The sequence below is a fragment of the Tinamus guttatus genome, unplaced genomic scaffold (assembly GCF_059628265.1).
Source record: "Tinamus guttatus ecotype Peru unplaced genomic scaffold, ASM5962826v1 Tinamus_guttatus_pri_ptg000155l, whole genome shotgun sequence".
NCBI lineage: Eukaryota > Metazoa > Chordata > Aves > Tinamiformes > Tinamidae > Tinamus > Tinamus guttatus.
The window spans coordinates 2487448-2502405 of NW_028288689.1; the positions used below are offsets into that span (position 1 = coordinate 2487448).

The following is a 14958-nucleotide window of genomic DNA, read 5'->3' on the forward strand; positions in this document are numbered from 1 at the left end:
GACCTCACCTGATAATGTTCATAAACACGTAGGAGACATCTCATCTACACAATAGAAAGAGCAGCTAAGAGTCGACCCACAGAGACAGGAAATCAAAGAGGTTTCGTTACTTCCAAACTCCTCTTCCCACCTCCCACTTTACAATTGCATGTCTTAAAGCTTCACTCATAAGGCTCTGACTCTAATCCAATTAACTCATGTGTATAAGTTCTGTATTTATACAAACACACAGTCACTTTAGACAGACCCTTAATATCCATCTCATTAGTTTAGAGCATTCCGCAATGAGTTTACATGTATCCTTCCTACAGGAAAACTTCCATTGTCAGGATTATCAACTACCAGCTAAAATGATATAAATAAAAGACATCACAGAAGGGAGATGAGACAGATTTGTTATTCTAGTTCTAAATTATGCTAATATTTAAATTTTGATTCAAGTTTGCGTGCTTGATGACCTCTATTTATTTTTGAGATAAGTTTATCTAAAGAAACCTTAGAGCAACTTAATCTATTACAAGGTTCAATAGCTGTAGGATTTTTTTCTTGCTAATATAGAGTAAATGCCATAATTTTTCTGTTAGGCAATAAAACTTAGATTTTTTTTTTTTCACTTCATGGCAATGTAATAATCTTGGGTAATAGGGCCATTAGTGGAAGAGATTCCTGTGACTTAAAGCTTCTTTCTTATTAAGCTTAATTGAATTAATTATTCACATACTAATGATTTAGCAGCACTTCATATAAAAGTAAGAGACCCTCTAGAATACTTATCCCATACTTCTGCTCTAATAAAGGAACTGAGGCAGAAAAATATCTTCTTTTCTTTCAGATAGGGGAAGTATCCAAAATCCAGCTACAGGCCCTCCTGCTGCAGATGGAGGTGTTTTGAAATAATACTACGCCAAATCCTACAGCAAAATGTGCCTTTAATCTACCAGTCCCTAATTGAAAAAGACATTTATGACAATCAGTGATACTCTCTTTATTCCAAAAATTGCATCTTTCCTAAAATGAGCCAATTTTTGGCATGTGCTCTTGCACAGGAAGACTGGAACAGTATAATTCTAAGGAGAACGGCACAGATTTGTATCTATAAAACAGCTATCCCAAGGTGCCTATCAAGGCTGGCATTTTATAACTCTTCATAATAATGCCTGGCATCTACATAGTGTTTTATGCGATCAAAACGCTTTACAAACTAATTAATTAGTCTTCACAGCACCCCTGTTAGAAGCCAAGTTTTACTATTCCGATTTAATATATGGAACAACTGGGGCAGATGAGTTGTATGATTTGTTTCATGTCACAGAGCAAGTCCAGGGCTTCGCCTTGTCGATCATTAGAAATAATAGTAGCTGTTCTGCAGGGAATCCCTCAGGACTTTCCATGGATCTATTTCCATGAGCAAGGAAAACAGAATCTGGCATGTAGAACTGTACAAGAAGAGCCAATACCTTGTTTAGTTAACCTTAAAACTAGGTTTTTCCTTTACTTACATGCTGGATCTAATTCACCAGGCAAAACATGAGCTGTTATCTGCCTTGGCTTGTGCCAGCTTTTCAAATAAGCTTGAGATGGTGGCACTGCCTCCTCCCCAGCACACTGCGGGAACTGTTAGTTCATATGATGCTGTGTTCTCACAGTTCTGCATAAAGGTTATTAGGAAATTCAGAGTTTTGTCTTCACAGCAGATGCACAAGTTGACGTGGGACTATATTACACTTGCAATTATTTCTGCCTGTTTTCAGAAGTTTCCTGCTTTAAACACCTATATGCAAGATTTAATGGTTCTTATGAATGCATATGTATGTCCTAACACCATCTATAATTTGGACACAGAAATCCAATTTACCTCACCGTTCTCATGCAAGTCTAAATAAAACTGTGCCAGACTGTGAATTAACTTCAGCAAGTGCTGGCAACCGATAGATCTGTAACTGCACCTATGAGCACAAGCTTTAGCACAAAAAAACTACCACGTGTAAGTCCCAGTAAACATAACAGGAATGCTTGTTCACGGCCCTGAAATTCTCAGGTTCAAACAATTCTCCCTCAAACATAGTGCTTCTTCATATGCTCTTTGCAATTCTTCATTTGCCCTCACTGTCATTATCAAAAGCTTCAGGCTGGCTGTCTTTAAGCAAGACACACAGAATGACAAGAAGTAATACCCAAAGTTCAGCAACCTGCTGTGTGTAGCTGAGGACAAAATAAATTCTTTAGACAGCTACTGCACACTTTATTTACTGTACAGTCTCTGCATTTCTGACAACAGCTCCAACCTGAATTTTTCCATCACTGTATTGAGTAAATGCCGTGATTTTTGGCCTTCAAATCCCTGTTACACATTTACTGGTGTTGTCATGTCACTGAAAAAGCACTTGCAATATCCTCATGAAGATATACATGATGCTTATAAAATTTACAAAGGGCAATACTAATCTGAGACACGACTTGGGAGGCAGGGTGGCATGGTGACACCACAGTGACAATGCAGTGTCTCACAGTAGCATTTTTTACTCATTACATTTACTCTCATTAGAGAGTTTAGCTCTTTCCTCTGAGCCTAGAAAAGACTCCAGTTGGACTGAGGGCTGCCCAGCTCAGAGCTCCATCAGAAGGATGTTCCCAGGAATGCTGGTCCACTGCACAGTTACCAGGCTCAGGGACACAGCCTGCAAAGCAACCTCCTGTCCCCAGTTCAGAAGTTCAGAGATCACAGGGGTATTTGAAGGGGGTGTACAGTCCAAGGGCATCACCTTAATTCCAGACAGCGTCAAAGATATTGGGGTACTGAATTTCTAACTGAAAAGTTGTGTTTATATTTTACAAAAAAAAAAAAAAAAAAAAAAAAAGCTATAGTATCAGGAGAAAAAAAATTATAAAAAGCAGCAAAATAAAGTTCAAACAATTTATTGAAGAATGTCTGGCATGCAAAATCCACCTCAATTTCTACAGTCCTCTGAAAACTAAAGGCTTCAGAAACAGATTCCATTTTTATACTGTCCATCAGATTTTGAAGATAATAAGCTGTATATGAGAAGCTAAATTGCTGAACAAGTCTGTTAATAGAATGAAAATGCCTAAGGCTATTTCAGTAGAGAATAATGTAGGAGAGCCTATTTGCAACAGTGTGAATTTCCAAACAAGCAAAAGCGCAAGCGAGCAGGCAGCGGAAGGCACAGCTGGGGCAATACAAAACCCAGGCCTCCAGGACTATTTTGAACTCACATGACTCAATGCTCTTAGCAAGAAATAAAGAGAGGACAAAGCAAGACTCTCATGCACATAATTCTATAGCAGCTATAAAAACCCGATAAAGCTTGACTACATTATATTTGTCAAATAGGAATTATTGTTGGTTGGCTCGGAAGCTTATAGTTGGCAACTTATTTAATAAGTCTTTGCAAATAAAACTGTAGTCTTTCAGATGGAACAAGCCTTTCATTTCTGACAAAACGGCCCTGCTTCATTTTATCTTTCTTTTGGCCGAAAAGAATGCAAGTATCACCATCTTCTGGGTATATTACATTTTTCAGGAAAAATAAAACAGAAATGTTAGTTGCTAAACATCTATCTTGTCTGCAGCGGGAACAGAGAAGTACAAGACACTTTTTGCCCTACAATTATTAGAGTCCTCATTATTAGAGACCAAGTTACTGTCTCTTGAGTCCATTTGTGAGGACTGGCCACAATCCTCAGATATACGCAAAAGGGAAATCTCTGAAATAGCCAAATAGTTAACAGAGCAGAAATGAGGAAGACAGTCATCTCCAGCTGCTTCTGTAATCATACTTAACCTCAGTTCCTCCTTATCCTCACATTAAAACCCACCAGAGAAGGCAGTACCGTTAAGGCCACCCTAGGAAGCAGACACACAATAAGCAGCAGTACGAAGTGCAAAGAACCTGCTCATCAAACTTTCCAATTCAGCCCTGAAAAACATGTAAAAAATCCACTAGCTCCACAGGCTGCAAAATCAGGGAAGAACTGTTGCCTTTAACTGCAGAGAACAGGCCACAATATGGCACAATTTTTTATCATTGCAAATGTATTTTAAGATAAATTTAGTGTCAGAAGTCAGGGGAAAAATACGTATACTTATGAAACCAAAATCCTTAGCTACCATACCAGGTATTTCTGATATTTTTTATTATATAAACCTGATATTTTAATGTATGGAAATTTAGCTAAAGTCATATCTTTTCAGGACGCTTTCATGCTGGGGTTCCATATCTTGTTTAAGGTTTGCTCAACCTACGGTAAACTGTTGGTTAGTTTTCCTAGATTTGAATCTTCCCTCTCAAATTCTAGTGCACTACTCTATACACCGTCACAGTCATTAACATCCTACTGAAAACCAGCTCATATATGAATATATTTTCACTGTGGCTACTCTTAATTTAAGCCTGTTTATTATGATTTCCTTTCATTTTGCTGATTTAAGTGCCTCGTTTATTAAATGTCCTGGTCTTGAATAATTTTCTTGTAAATGGAAAATAAAACAATTTTTAATTAGGAAAATAAGTCCAATCATATTCGCAAATAGCATACTGTAACCTGAAAAAGAAAAATAAAATCCCTTTCCTTATTTTTCTCCTCAAAAGGCAAGCGACTGGTAAATACCTCTCAGAAATAACAAAGTCTCTCAAACTGGAAATAACCACTTGTCACGTTCTGCCCAAACAGCTGGTCAAAATTCAGTCACGCCCCTGCCTGATGTCCTGTAGCAATGAACAGGACAGGCTATGAGGACATGGCTCTGCTATAGACGTCTACATTTGTTACTAGCCATTTGTGTGTGTCTCCTTTCAGTGACAGGGTGAGCCAGGTGCTTACAGAACTGCCTCCTAGTCCTTCCCAAAATTTACCTTGCCAGCATTAAATCTAATGGGATCCGACATGCATCTGTGCATCCTTCATATCAGCTCTATATGGAAAAACAACTATGAAAAATGTCAAAAGAGCATCATTTGCAATTTCCAAAACAGAAATTCAGAATGGGACAACTGCATTTACACATTTGAAATTAAGACCGTTTGAATAATAGAAAATCAATTGCAGTTCCATGCATTTACTTACAACAATCCAGGTCATTGAACTTGAATTCACAGAGGCATGTGTGTGTATTTATAAAAATATAAAACATGCATACACACATATATGCTTGGAGGGAGAAACAAGAGAAAAGAAAGACTGATATTTAAAGAAATCTCAATTTATGCATATACATAGTGAAATAAGACTATGATCCTGCAAGTATGATATGAAGTAAATTAATGCTTCAACAACAACAGCAATTTTCCAAAGGGCAGTAACACACAATTTCCTAAGAGATATGTGAAAAATTAGACTCAGCAGATATTTAATATATCACCATTACAAGCCCCTTAATCACATTAACTTGGAATTAATTTATCTGAAATAGCTATTTAAGGTTACATAAAAATGTAACCTTAATATTAGAATCATAGATTGCTATATAGCTCAGTGAAGGCAAAGAAGAATATGGCTCATAACTTAATTCTATTGTGTTCCTAGTGTGCAAATTTGCTAACAAGATCCATCAACCAGCGCTTGAAAGGCATATTTTAGCCAGTAAGGCCTTCCTAAACTGCATTTAAATGAGTCCAAGGAAGAGGAAAGATTTTTCTGTATTTTATTAAGCAAATCTACCTGTGGATCATTATTAAGCAGAGTCTATAAGAAAGCATTTTTTGAGGTCAATGATCCAACTACACTGGAAGAACTATTTTGACACTGCAGTTTGTCTCAATGTTGGCCATCTCCTCAGCAGTCTTTTTTGAAGACTGACTATATCCCAGATGTACAGGGAGACAGAAGTCTCAGGAAATGGGAGAATTCCATGTATTCCTCACTTCAAGTCATGATATTACAGCTTTTGCAACACTTTTGTACCTTAAGAGAACATTTTGTCTGCATGTGTGTATATATACACGTATATACACAAGGACACACACAAATATTTATAAGAACCACACACATAGACAGGCGCAGTCAAGATTTCTCAAACCTACTTTTTCAAATAATTAATATCAAAAAAATGGTTCATCCAAGCCCACTATTTAAATACTTAAAAACCTTTAAAGGCTAAAAAGCATTTAGGCTCTAAATATTTTCATGTCTTTCTTCTAACCTGAAGATGACACAAAAGCTACAGAAAAATCCCTAAAAATCCTTAACTTTTTATTCTTCAATAAATAGGTTATTTTCTCCAAAACTTAGCAAAACTGCATGTGTGTACAGGAGTCTCATATGCAATGCATATATATTCACACACACACACATTTATACATATGCAAATCTGTATGAGAAGTCAGCTATATGAAGACCCATCTTCCATGCCTGTTCCTTACCTTAAAAAAAAAAAAAAAAAAAAAAAAAAAAAAAAAAAAAGTAGGTAGTGCATCACTTAAGGACCCTCCCCACAGGTTTTAGTGTAGCAAAAAGATCTACAGTATTTTAATTGTTGAACTGACATCCTGTTTCCTGACGCAGGAATAATCACTGTTTCCTTGCTACAGCTAGTAATTGTCTCCCAGGATGAGAAGCTACTCAGTCCCTCTTGCCCTAAAGGACCAAGCGGACTCTGTGGCTGTTGTACGGATGAAACCCGGACCCTTTCTCGCTTTGCCCTCATCTCATTAGGTTCCTGTTCTGGCCTTGTGGAGACAAGACCAGACCAGTGCCAGCCAGCCAAGCATCCCTGCTCTCCTCCCCAGGAACACATCACAGCCCTGTTGCCTTAGCAATAGCGGGGGGAAGATATGAGGTAACAGTCGGCTTGCTACAGCCCTCACTACAATCCACCGGGGAATAAAAGCTGCATCCATGTCCTTCAGTCAGCTTCTATCAGCTCCCAGGGCAAAGAGAGCACCCAAAAGGTAGCAAGTAGAATCTTAAGAGGAACAGAGAATCCATAATCACAAACACATCAATTGAAAATATGAGATTGCTAGATACACAAGGAAGCTACTTCCCCATTCAAAACCCCTGAACCAGAAAAAAAATAATGCTTCCAATGCCTTTACTTTTGGTTGTGCATAAGTTTTACAGTTGGAATAATAGAATTATTCCAGAAGCATTTTGGATGACATTGTGGTTACCATTTTCTAAATATTTACATCAGAAAAGAAAGAAAGAAGAGGAAGAAAAAAAAAAAAAGTACTAGGAGCACATCATCTAATTAGATTAAATAAAAAGCTTCAAGTTAAAAACCACACATCTATCTTTATCATATCATAAAAAAATGATTTACCATATGCTCAATGAAAATAAGGACTAACTCTACCTAAGTGCAGTGGCGAAGGCAACTAAGTTCATTTTCAAAGTGGGCCAGCGGTCCTGCTGTTAGCCAGACCAGAGGCAGTGGGACCTGCTCTAGCATCCCAGTCTGGGGCCTTCCTGGCACGAGGAGGGCACCTGAGGGCAGGAAGCCTCTACTGCCCTAGAAAAAGCACCTCCTGGCATGTGCGAGGGGCTAAGCTTTATCACCCCCGAGATTTTGTAGTCAGCGCGTGACAATTAAGTAGAACACCAAAAATGTAAAGACCAGTTCATATTAAAATATTTGAAGATCGCTTAGGTTTGTCCATGTATCTCATTGATCTAAGTAGTCACAAAAAAGATTTCTAGAAAATATTTGCAAGTTTAACATTGAGAAATGCATACAACAAGAAACTAAAGGCACCCAACATTTTCAAGCCTAACTAGTAACAGATTATCAGAATTAGATGTGAACATCACGGTCCATATTTTTTCAAGTGAGATGACTGGATAAACACACAGCAGTCTCCATCAGATCAGAACAGAAAGCAACCAAGTTAAACTGCATGCTCCTTCACAGAGAGTAGCAAAAAACATCAAAAATGGAAAAAAAATATATATATAGTCTAAGAAATAGTGTTCCCTATAAGTATTGGAAATTTTGCTCATTAAAAAAATCGCAGATGTTCTAAGTTAGAATAAAGTACTTTTTCTTCCATTTCTTTCTTAGCTGATGCTTTCTCTTTTGTTACCTACTCACACCGTATTAACTCATCTTTTGTCAGAATGCAGTTAAAAATCACCTTTCACAGCTTTCAAACTTTCTCTGCTAACGTTCTTCTGTTGATTTGTCCAGTCACTAAAAATATGTATATTTTAACACATCTCCACCTGTATTCATAGATAATGGCATTAAGCTGAAAAAAACATTTTAAGTTAAATCTCTTCTTAGTGAAGAACTAGAAAATTGATTTATTTTTTAATCAGCATGACCTATAAACCAATTTGATGTTCAATGAAAAATTATTTATAAAGAATAGCACTTAAATAAACAATCAGTTCAGCTGTCATACAGGTTTTTATTCTCTCCTCCTCCTCCTCTAATCTTACTAAATATTTCTTATGTCCAGTCCTTTAAGGAAGCAGTTCTAAAAATTACTTTTAATCCACAGTGTATTTTTAAAAGTATTTATAGTCTTATCTGTTCTTAAAACAAATAACTTGGTACTAAAAATGGCAATTTATCTCCAAAATCTATACAAAGAAAAAAAAAAAAAAAAGAAATCTTTATCCATTCTTAAAATACGTAAGTTGAAATTGTTTCCGGCATATCATCAGTTAGGCTGAATAGCAATGCAAGAAAAGAAAAATAAAACAAAGCCTGGGTTTTAACTGAAGCCATGGTTGAAAAACTGAAGAAAACAGAAATAAAAAACAACAACAGAGGAGTTAGAAATGTTTCGTACTGACCTGAGTCCATACAGGACTGTCCCATCCGGATGCAAACGGATCATTCTGTTCTTCACAGTGACACCATGTACAAATGACTTCTTGTCATTCAGAAAATAGGTATCAGGAACCCAGAGCTGATCTGCTACTCTATTGTCCAGAGTAAGGTTTAGAGGTATTACATTATACGACAGCCTCTTATCTCTCCACGCTTGCTGAAAGTACATTGTCAAGGTATAGTCCTGTGATTATAAAAAACAAACAAAAGTTTGCATTGAAACAGACAATATATATACACGGAAAAAGCAAAAACACACTTATCTATTGTTAGACTATTCTTAAAGGCAAACATTTCAGTTCAGAATCCTCCCCTTCACCCCTCTAGTACATGTACACTGAACTTGCTTATATTCAATAACACAAATCAGAATACCAATCAGTTGGAGCATTGATATTCTTTGAATAGCTCGGATGTTCCCGTTTTAGTATTTAAAAACTAAGAAAGATTAAATATAGATGTTTAACTGTCTGAAATTACTCCAGTACTTTGTAAGCCTGGGTGTTCTAGGAAACGGGAAGATTTGAACATATGATTTTCTTTTGCATGGTCTTGCCAGTATTCAGTGTTTTATGTGGCAAGTGGCAGTTCTGGATCAGGCCTTGTGTCTCAAACTGCTGCTACCCATCCAAGCACTTCTCTAAATGAAAATCTCTGAAGAGTCTGTTAACTTTCCCCTGGGCACTGAAACAGTGGTAGGTCTCCTAAGTTTCTGTGCTACAGAGTCTTAGTCTTATGCTTAATTTTACAGATGAAGTAACCCTAGTTACTGCAACAGGACAATTTAGAGTGCACAATTAACCATTTGAGTAGACACTTACAGTATCAGGAGATTGCAGCCTTTCTGTGTGCCGATGCAGGCCATTAATGAAAAGTATTTTGGAGATGTTTCGATCAGAGCACCTCAAGAGCATCCCCCCAACATAAAAGAAAGCCCCCAACTACATATCTTACTCTTGTGCTTCATCACTGTCCTGCAGTACTTACTTCAGGACCAGGCACCTAGTTACATACTGCCAATAAGACAATGTATGAGTCTTCTTTACAAAAGCATATCACAGCATAAACCGTAGCAACTGGTAGCTACAGGTTGAGCCACAGCAATTGCTCCACTGTTGTCCTGAGATATTGCATTTCATTCCTAAAGAATAATCTGTATGTACCAATACACAGCACATATGCAGAACATACTTCTCTCTTTATTCCTCAGTAAAAAAAAAAAAAAGGGGAGAGCCTACAAGGGGAAGAGGAGGAAGAAAAACAAATGTGTCATGCAGTGCTTTATATAAATTCAGAGCCCTGGTACAGCTAAAAGAAAAGCCAAGTCACCGTGCTGGAGTTCAGAGTCAAACACAGTGCATTCCAGGAACAGGCTTGCTGTTCCAGCTAAAGCCATTTGTCATCAACTGGCCCTAGCTTTCATCTGTGACTGCAGTTGGGGATTTATTCCTTAAAATAACAGTTTTAAGAAAGACCACACTACTCTCTGAAATTGATTATTTTTTAAAAGATGTTCCAAGATACCAAAACGTAAATTATAAGCTATAAATGAAGGAAAACCTATTACTGAAAGCTGCAACTCATTCCTTAATAGGGAAGGAAAAAAACAAAAATCTCAGATGAAATGGGAGTTCCAGATGACAACGCAGAGCTACAAGTGGCACTGAAGTCATTCTGAGGTACTTGGCGCTTAGAGACTGAGCATCCACTTACCTAATGGCAACAGTGCAAAGAATAAAAGTATCCAAATCTTGCTATGAACATGGGAATTTCCTTCTATTCTAATGACAGCCATCCAACCAAACACACAGGTATCTCCTCTCTTTAATGAGCTGGTGCCCAAAGGGCTGTGAAGAAAGGGAGGAAGAGAAGGAGGACCACGGCGCGTGGCGAGATGGAGCCCACCAGGCTGCCCGGCTCCCGTCTGAGGCTGTTGGGGACTTCGAGGACACCCGCAGAGGAGGCAGAACCAGCCCCGCTGCAGAGCCTGGCACAAGGCAGCCATCACAACTGGCCAAGTGTCACATGAAGCCAAACTTTGGGCTCCCCGGGCCTGTGTACACCGCTACCCGGGAGAAACGCTGGATGCACACACTATTTACAAGACACACACACAAATAAACACTTAGTCAGTGTAAATAAGGGACACAGTCATCAGTTACTCTGAAGGCTTGAAATACATGGCACAAAATTGTCCTAGCATAGATAAAATTGCTAGGGAGCAAAACCAAGCATTTTTCAACTCTGGGAATGTGAAGAAACATGTGTTTCTAATTAAAGATACAAATACTGCTTAAGAGAGATAGACAAGGCAGTATCATTTTTTACAGCTGTCCTTATCATTCTACTGTTTACAGAGACTTACATTTAGTAAAATTATTGATTCTAGATATAAAGATTCAGGCAAGAGAAAATGCACTCCCATTCCATCCCGATCAAAGAAAAAGTTCCTTCTCTTTTCCTCACCACTACAAGGTCAATTCTATTCTTTCCTCTCTTTATTCCACATATCCAAAATGAACAGAAGAGCAACAAAGTTAATTACAAATTTAGCAAAGTTAGATAAATAGACCTGTTACCTCTGGCCAAGTTCTCGATCAATGACTATGAAGACACTGAGCTGAAAAAAGCAGCCTAAAAACTGACACTCATGTCTGTATTCTTTCATTCCATTAATATCCTCCCAAAAAACTTCTCTTAAACCAAAACTGCATATTTTTCATCTACTTTTAACTAAAAAGTTGAGATAACAGGTCTTAGCTAGACTTATTCACAAGCCAATTGTGAACTGTATCTTGCTGGCTGCTTTCTACAGGCAAAAAAGAACTAAGGCAGTAAGTGAGGTAAATGTCATGAAGGCTCACAATGACGGTGAGTCTAATGAAGCCAGATGTGTGTGTATATATATATATTTTTCAAAGCATAAGAATATTCCCATTTGAGCATGACATTTAACATGTAGCCCCTTTTGTTCTACATTAAGCAGAACAAGACTGATTCACAGCATCACTTCATGTCTGTTAGCTCTTCGTATACAACACAGCTGCTCAAACTCTTTCGAATAGTCTATCTCAAGCTGGCTTCAAGTCCACAAAAAAAAAAATTCCTAGTAACTGTGCCTCAAAACTTAGCTGGTAAGATGGTAATTGTATTATCTGAAGTTTATGACTTTTTGCAAAAAGAAAGACTCCAAAATGTAAGCTCTTCATTTATTGTTCAATAACCATCTCAGAATTAATTATGAGAAAATCTCACTTTACAACTAATCAATCATGGGCTGTTTATCTTCTGCAATACTGTTTCTAGAAAAAACAGTCTTTTCTGAACCAAGCAATAGACTTGCACGCTGAAAACCAAACAACTGTCAGCAGAGTTTGATGCCTAGACACTGAGCTTCTTACTACTGATAATATGATATCCATAGTGAGCAGCTGCTTAGTATCTCGGTGACAGATCCATGAATTTGTGTCTCCTTAGCACTGCCAGAATTCAGCGTTTACATGGTTTCTACACAATGATTTATATATTGCATTGCAATGCACTGCATACTTTATGCATTGAAATGCAATTAAGCAGCTATGGCTGCTGTGTTTCCTGTCATGTCAATTAGTTTAGCAAGAGACGGTGACATTTGATTTTCATCTCTGACAAATCATCCAGACTGAACTATGACACTGCATTTTACTGAGCTAGCAATTTACATGTCACTGCAGTCAAAAAGCACACACGATATGTCTTTTAGCTCTCCGATTTGGTGTCTCTTGGTAGTATCAGGAAAACTGATTAAATTTGGAGAGAAAACTGCAAAATAGTCTGCTATGAGCTCGAGAGCGCCACATATCACGATACCACCAGACTCATCTGCCTGTTGGAAGGAGCTACTCCTCTTCTAAGAAGTGCCGCGGGATTCTCAGAGGAGCAATGCAAGTGCAAAGCAAGACAAATCTAAACTACGTGCACTATAGACAAAATTATGAAAACAAGACCCTTGTTTCCAACAGAAAATTACGTACTAATTTTATTTAGTAGCATCTTCAAAGTACTCTAAATTGCTTTAAGCCATAGGAAGCACCCAGAGAGTTTACTTATATTGAATTTCATTTTTTCCCATGTACCACAACTCTGCATTCATAGATTTCTAACAATATTGTACAATTTCATAGCCTTACAGAAAAGTTAACTACAGGAACACCAGAAATTCAAAATACTTGAGCCCCACGAAGGAAAACCTCAAGTGCTGCAAAGGAGAGCATTCTCACTACTAGGGTTTAACTTCCAAAATTTGATATACTAGGAGAAAGTTTGCCAGAAAGTCTTTATTATATCAACCTTCATCAAGGATTTGTACAGCCACTGCTGTTGGGAAATTCTACCCAAAATCTGTCCTTCTGTAGTCTCATTTAAATGAGCTGCCTAAGGATTCACTTTTAGAAAAACAAACCATCAAACAAAATATAAGAATATTTCATTGGGCTATATTTATAGGCAGGGGCATATACTTCACTATATTTAGTTTGTTTGCACCAAGCAGATTATTTTCATTTCAGGTACAAAGCTAACTGCTTTCCCACTAAGCAACAGAGAATTTATGCAAGATAACTTCTACAACAGACACACTAAGGAAAGCACATATATTCTTCACTTTCCTAAATATATTCTTTTTTATTAAATATGGGTGGCATTACTGCTACGCTGTTTGTCAAGTCTACATACTATTCCCTCTCTAACACTGAATAATAAAACATCTCACTTGAATTGAGATATATTTTATGGCCTATGATATTACTTTTCTGTGTGAATTCCTATTCAATTGAAAACACTATTCATTTTTATTTTGCTTGTGACATATCATCAGTGAAGATAAATAAAATCTCATGTGAAAATATGCTTTTGATTAAGAGATCAAATCACCTCAAGTATAATAGTTCTTCATGATAAAAAACAATGGAGTCATTATGAAAGTTAATTAACATTTAGACGATATTTTCAACAGTCTCGCCTCCAAAGTAAAAGTATTCAGAATTAGATTTTAGGATGTCTCAGTATGAAGTTACTAAATAATCTCAGCAAACACGTATTTTGTTTTCCTCCAAAATTCCACTAAAATTGCAGGTAGCCAACAGCTTTGAGTAAACAACCCTATTGCATCAGCAGTGGAAAAGTAGACAGAATCCAAGCTGCTTTACCAGAAATTGCCATAAACTAAGTGTGTGATAATATAATCCAGATAAATCATATTAATCCACTAGATGACTTCCATCCTCAGCACTACTTGACACTGAACACTCACGTTATATGTTCTAACTTAGAATATCCTTTCACAAGATACAGGTTTCATTACTATCCAATTGTATTGAGGCAGTTTTAATAATCTTAGCATTATATCTGAAACATTGTTTTTAAAATAAATTATCTAAAAAACATGTATTGAAAAAAAATCTAAAACAAATTTTCATGTTCGCCTTAATTGAATCGGAGTCTCAGTGAGGCTATTAACCTGAGAGAGAGCTGCCCAAAGATTTACAGTTCATCTCAAAACTGTATAACCAACAGGATATATCACCTTTTCTTTACTAATACATTCTACAGCTGAAATTAAGTTAGGCTAATCGACTTCATTAGCTTCTAATTACGTCCAAGAGAAATTTGCACAGAAATTTACAGCAGAAAATCATCTTGGACTGCACAAAACATACCCAGACTTTACCTTGGTTCTGTTTTTGCTCTGACCGCAAAGCCCTGATCCCTCCATGAGGGTACTACCTACCTACCCATGTCATCAGGATGGCGTGTCTAGAAAGCTCATGTGAGCCACTAAATTACTTTTTCCTTTTCATTTTATAACTACGAAAGAAAGAATGATTCATTTAAGATTAATATTTAAAATCCTAAACCCTACTGCTAATCATGCTAGAATCCTGTGCTGCTTTTCTCCTCCCTTCTCTCCCCTCCCACACACACACACCTTTTCCTTTTTAAGGGAAAATCTAGGTGGAAAAACTCAACTACCATCCCTCTTCTATCCAATGCACCCACTAGGGAAGCACAAATGGAAAGGTTTTTAGGCAACTGTAATGTGTTAGTTATTTTTAATGCCATTCTCCAGTTGCACAGGAGGCGACCGCAGCAGCTCGCATCCCTTCAACACTTCCGCAGCTCCC

The 14958-nt window shown here is 37.3% G+C and overlaps 1 protein-coding gene across 2 annotated transcripts in view; it reads right to left on the minus strand.

The window, feature by feature from the left end:
- GABRB2 (gamma-aminobutyric acid type A receptor subunit beta2) overlaps positions 1-14958 on the minus strand; it is a 148203-nt gene that overhangs the window by 88383 nt on the left and 44862 nt on the right. For both annotated transcript variants that reach the window (XM_088522602.1, XM_088522603.1), the window contains one exon: positions 8761-8981. In XM_088522602.1, the coding sequence (XP_088378728.1) occupies positions 8761-8981 (221 nt within the window). The remainder of the gene's footprint in view (positions 1-8760; positions 8982-14958) is intronic.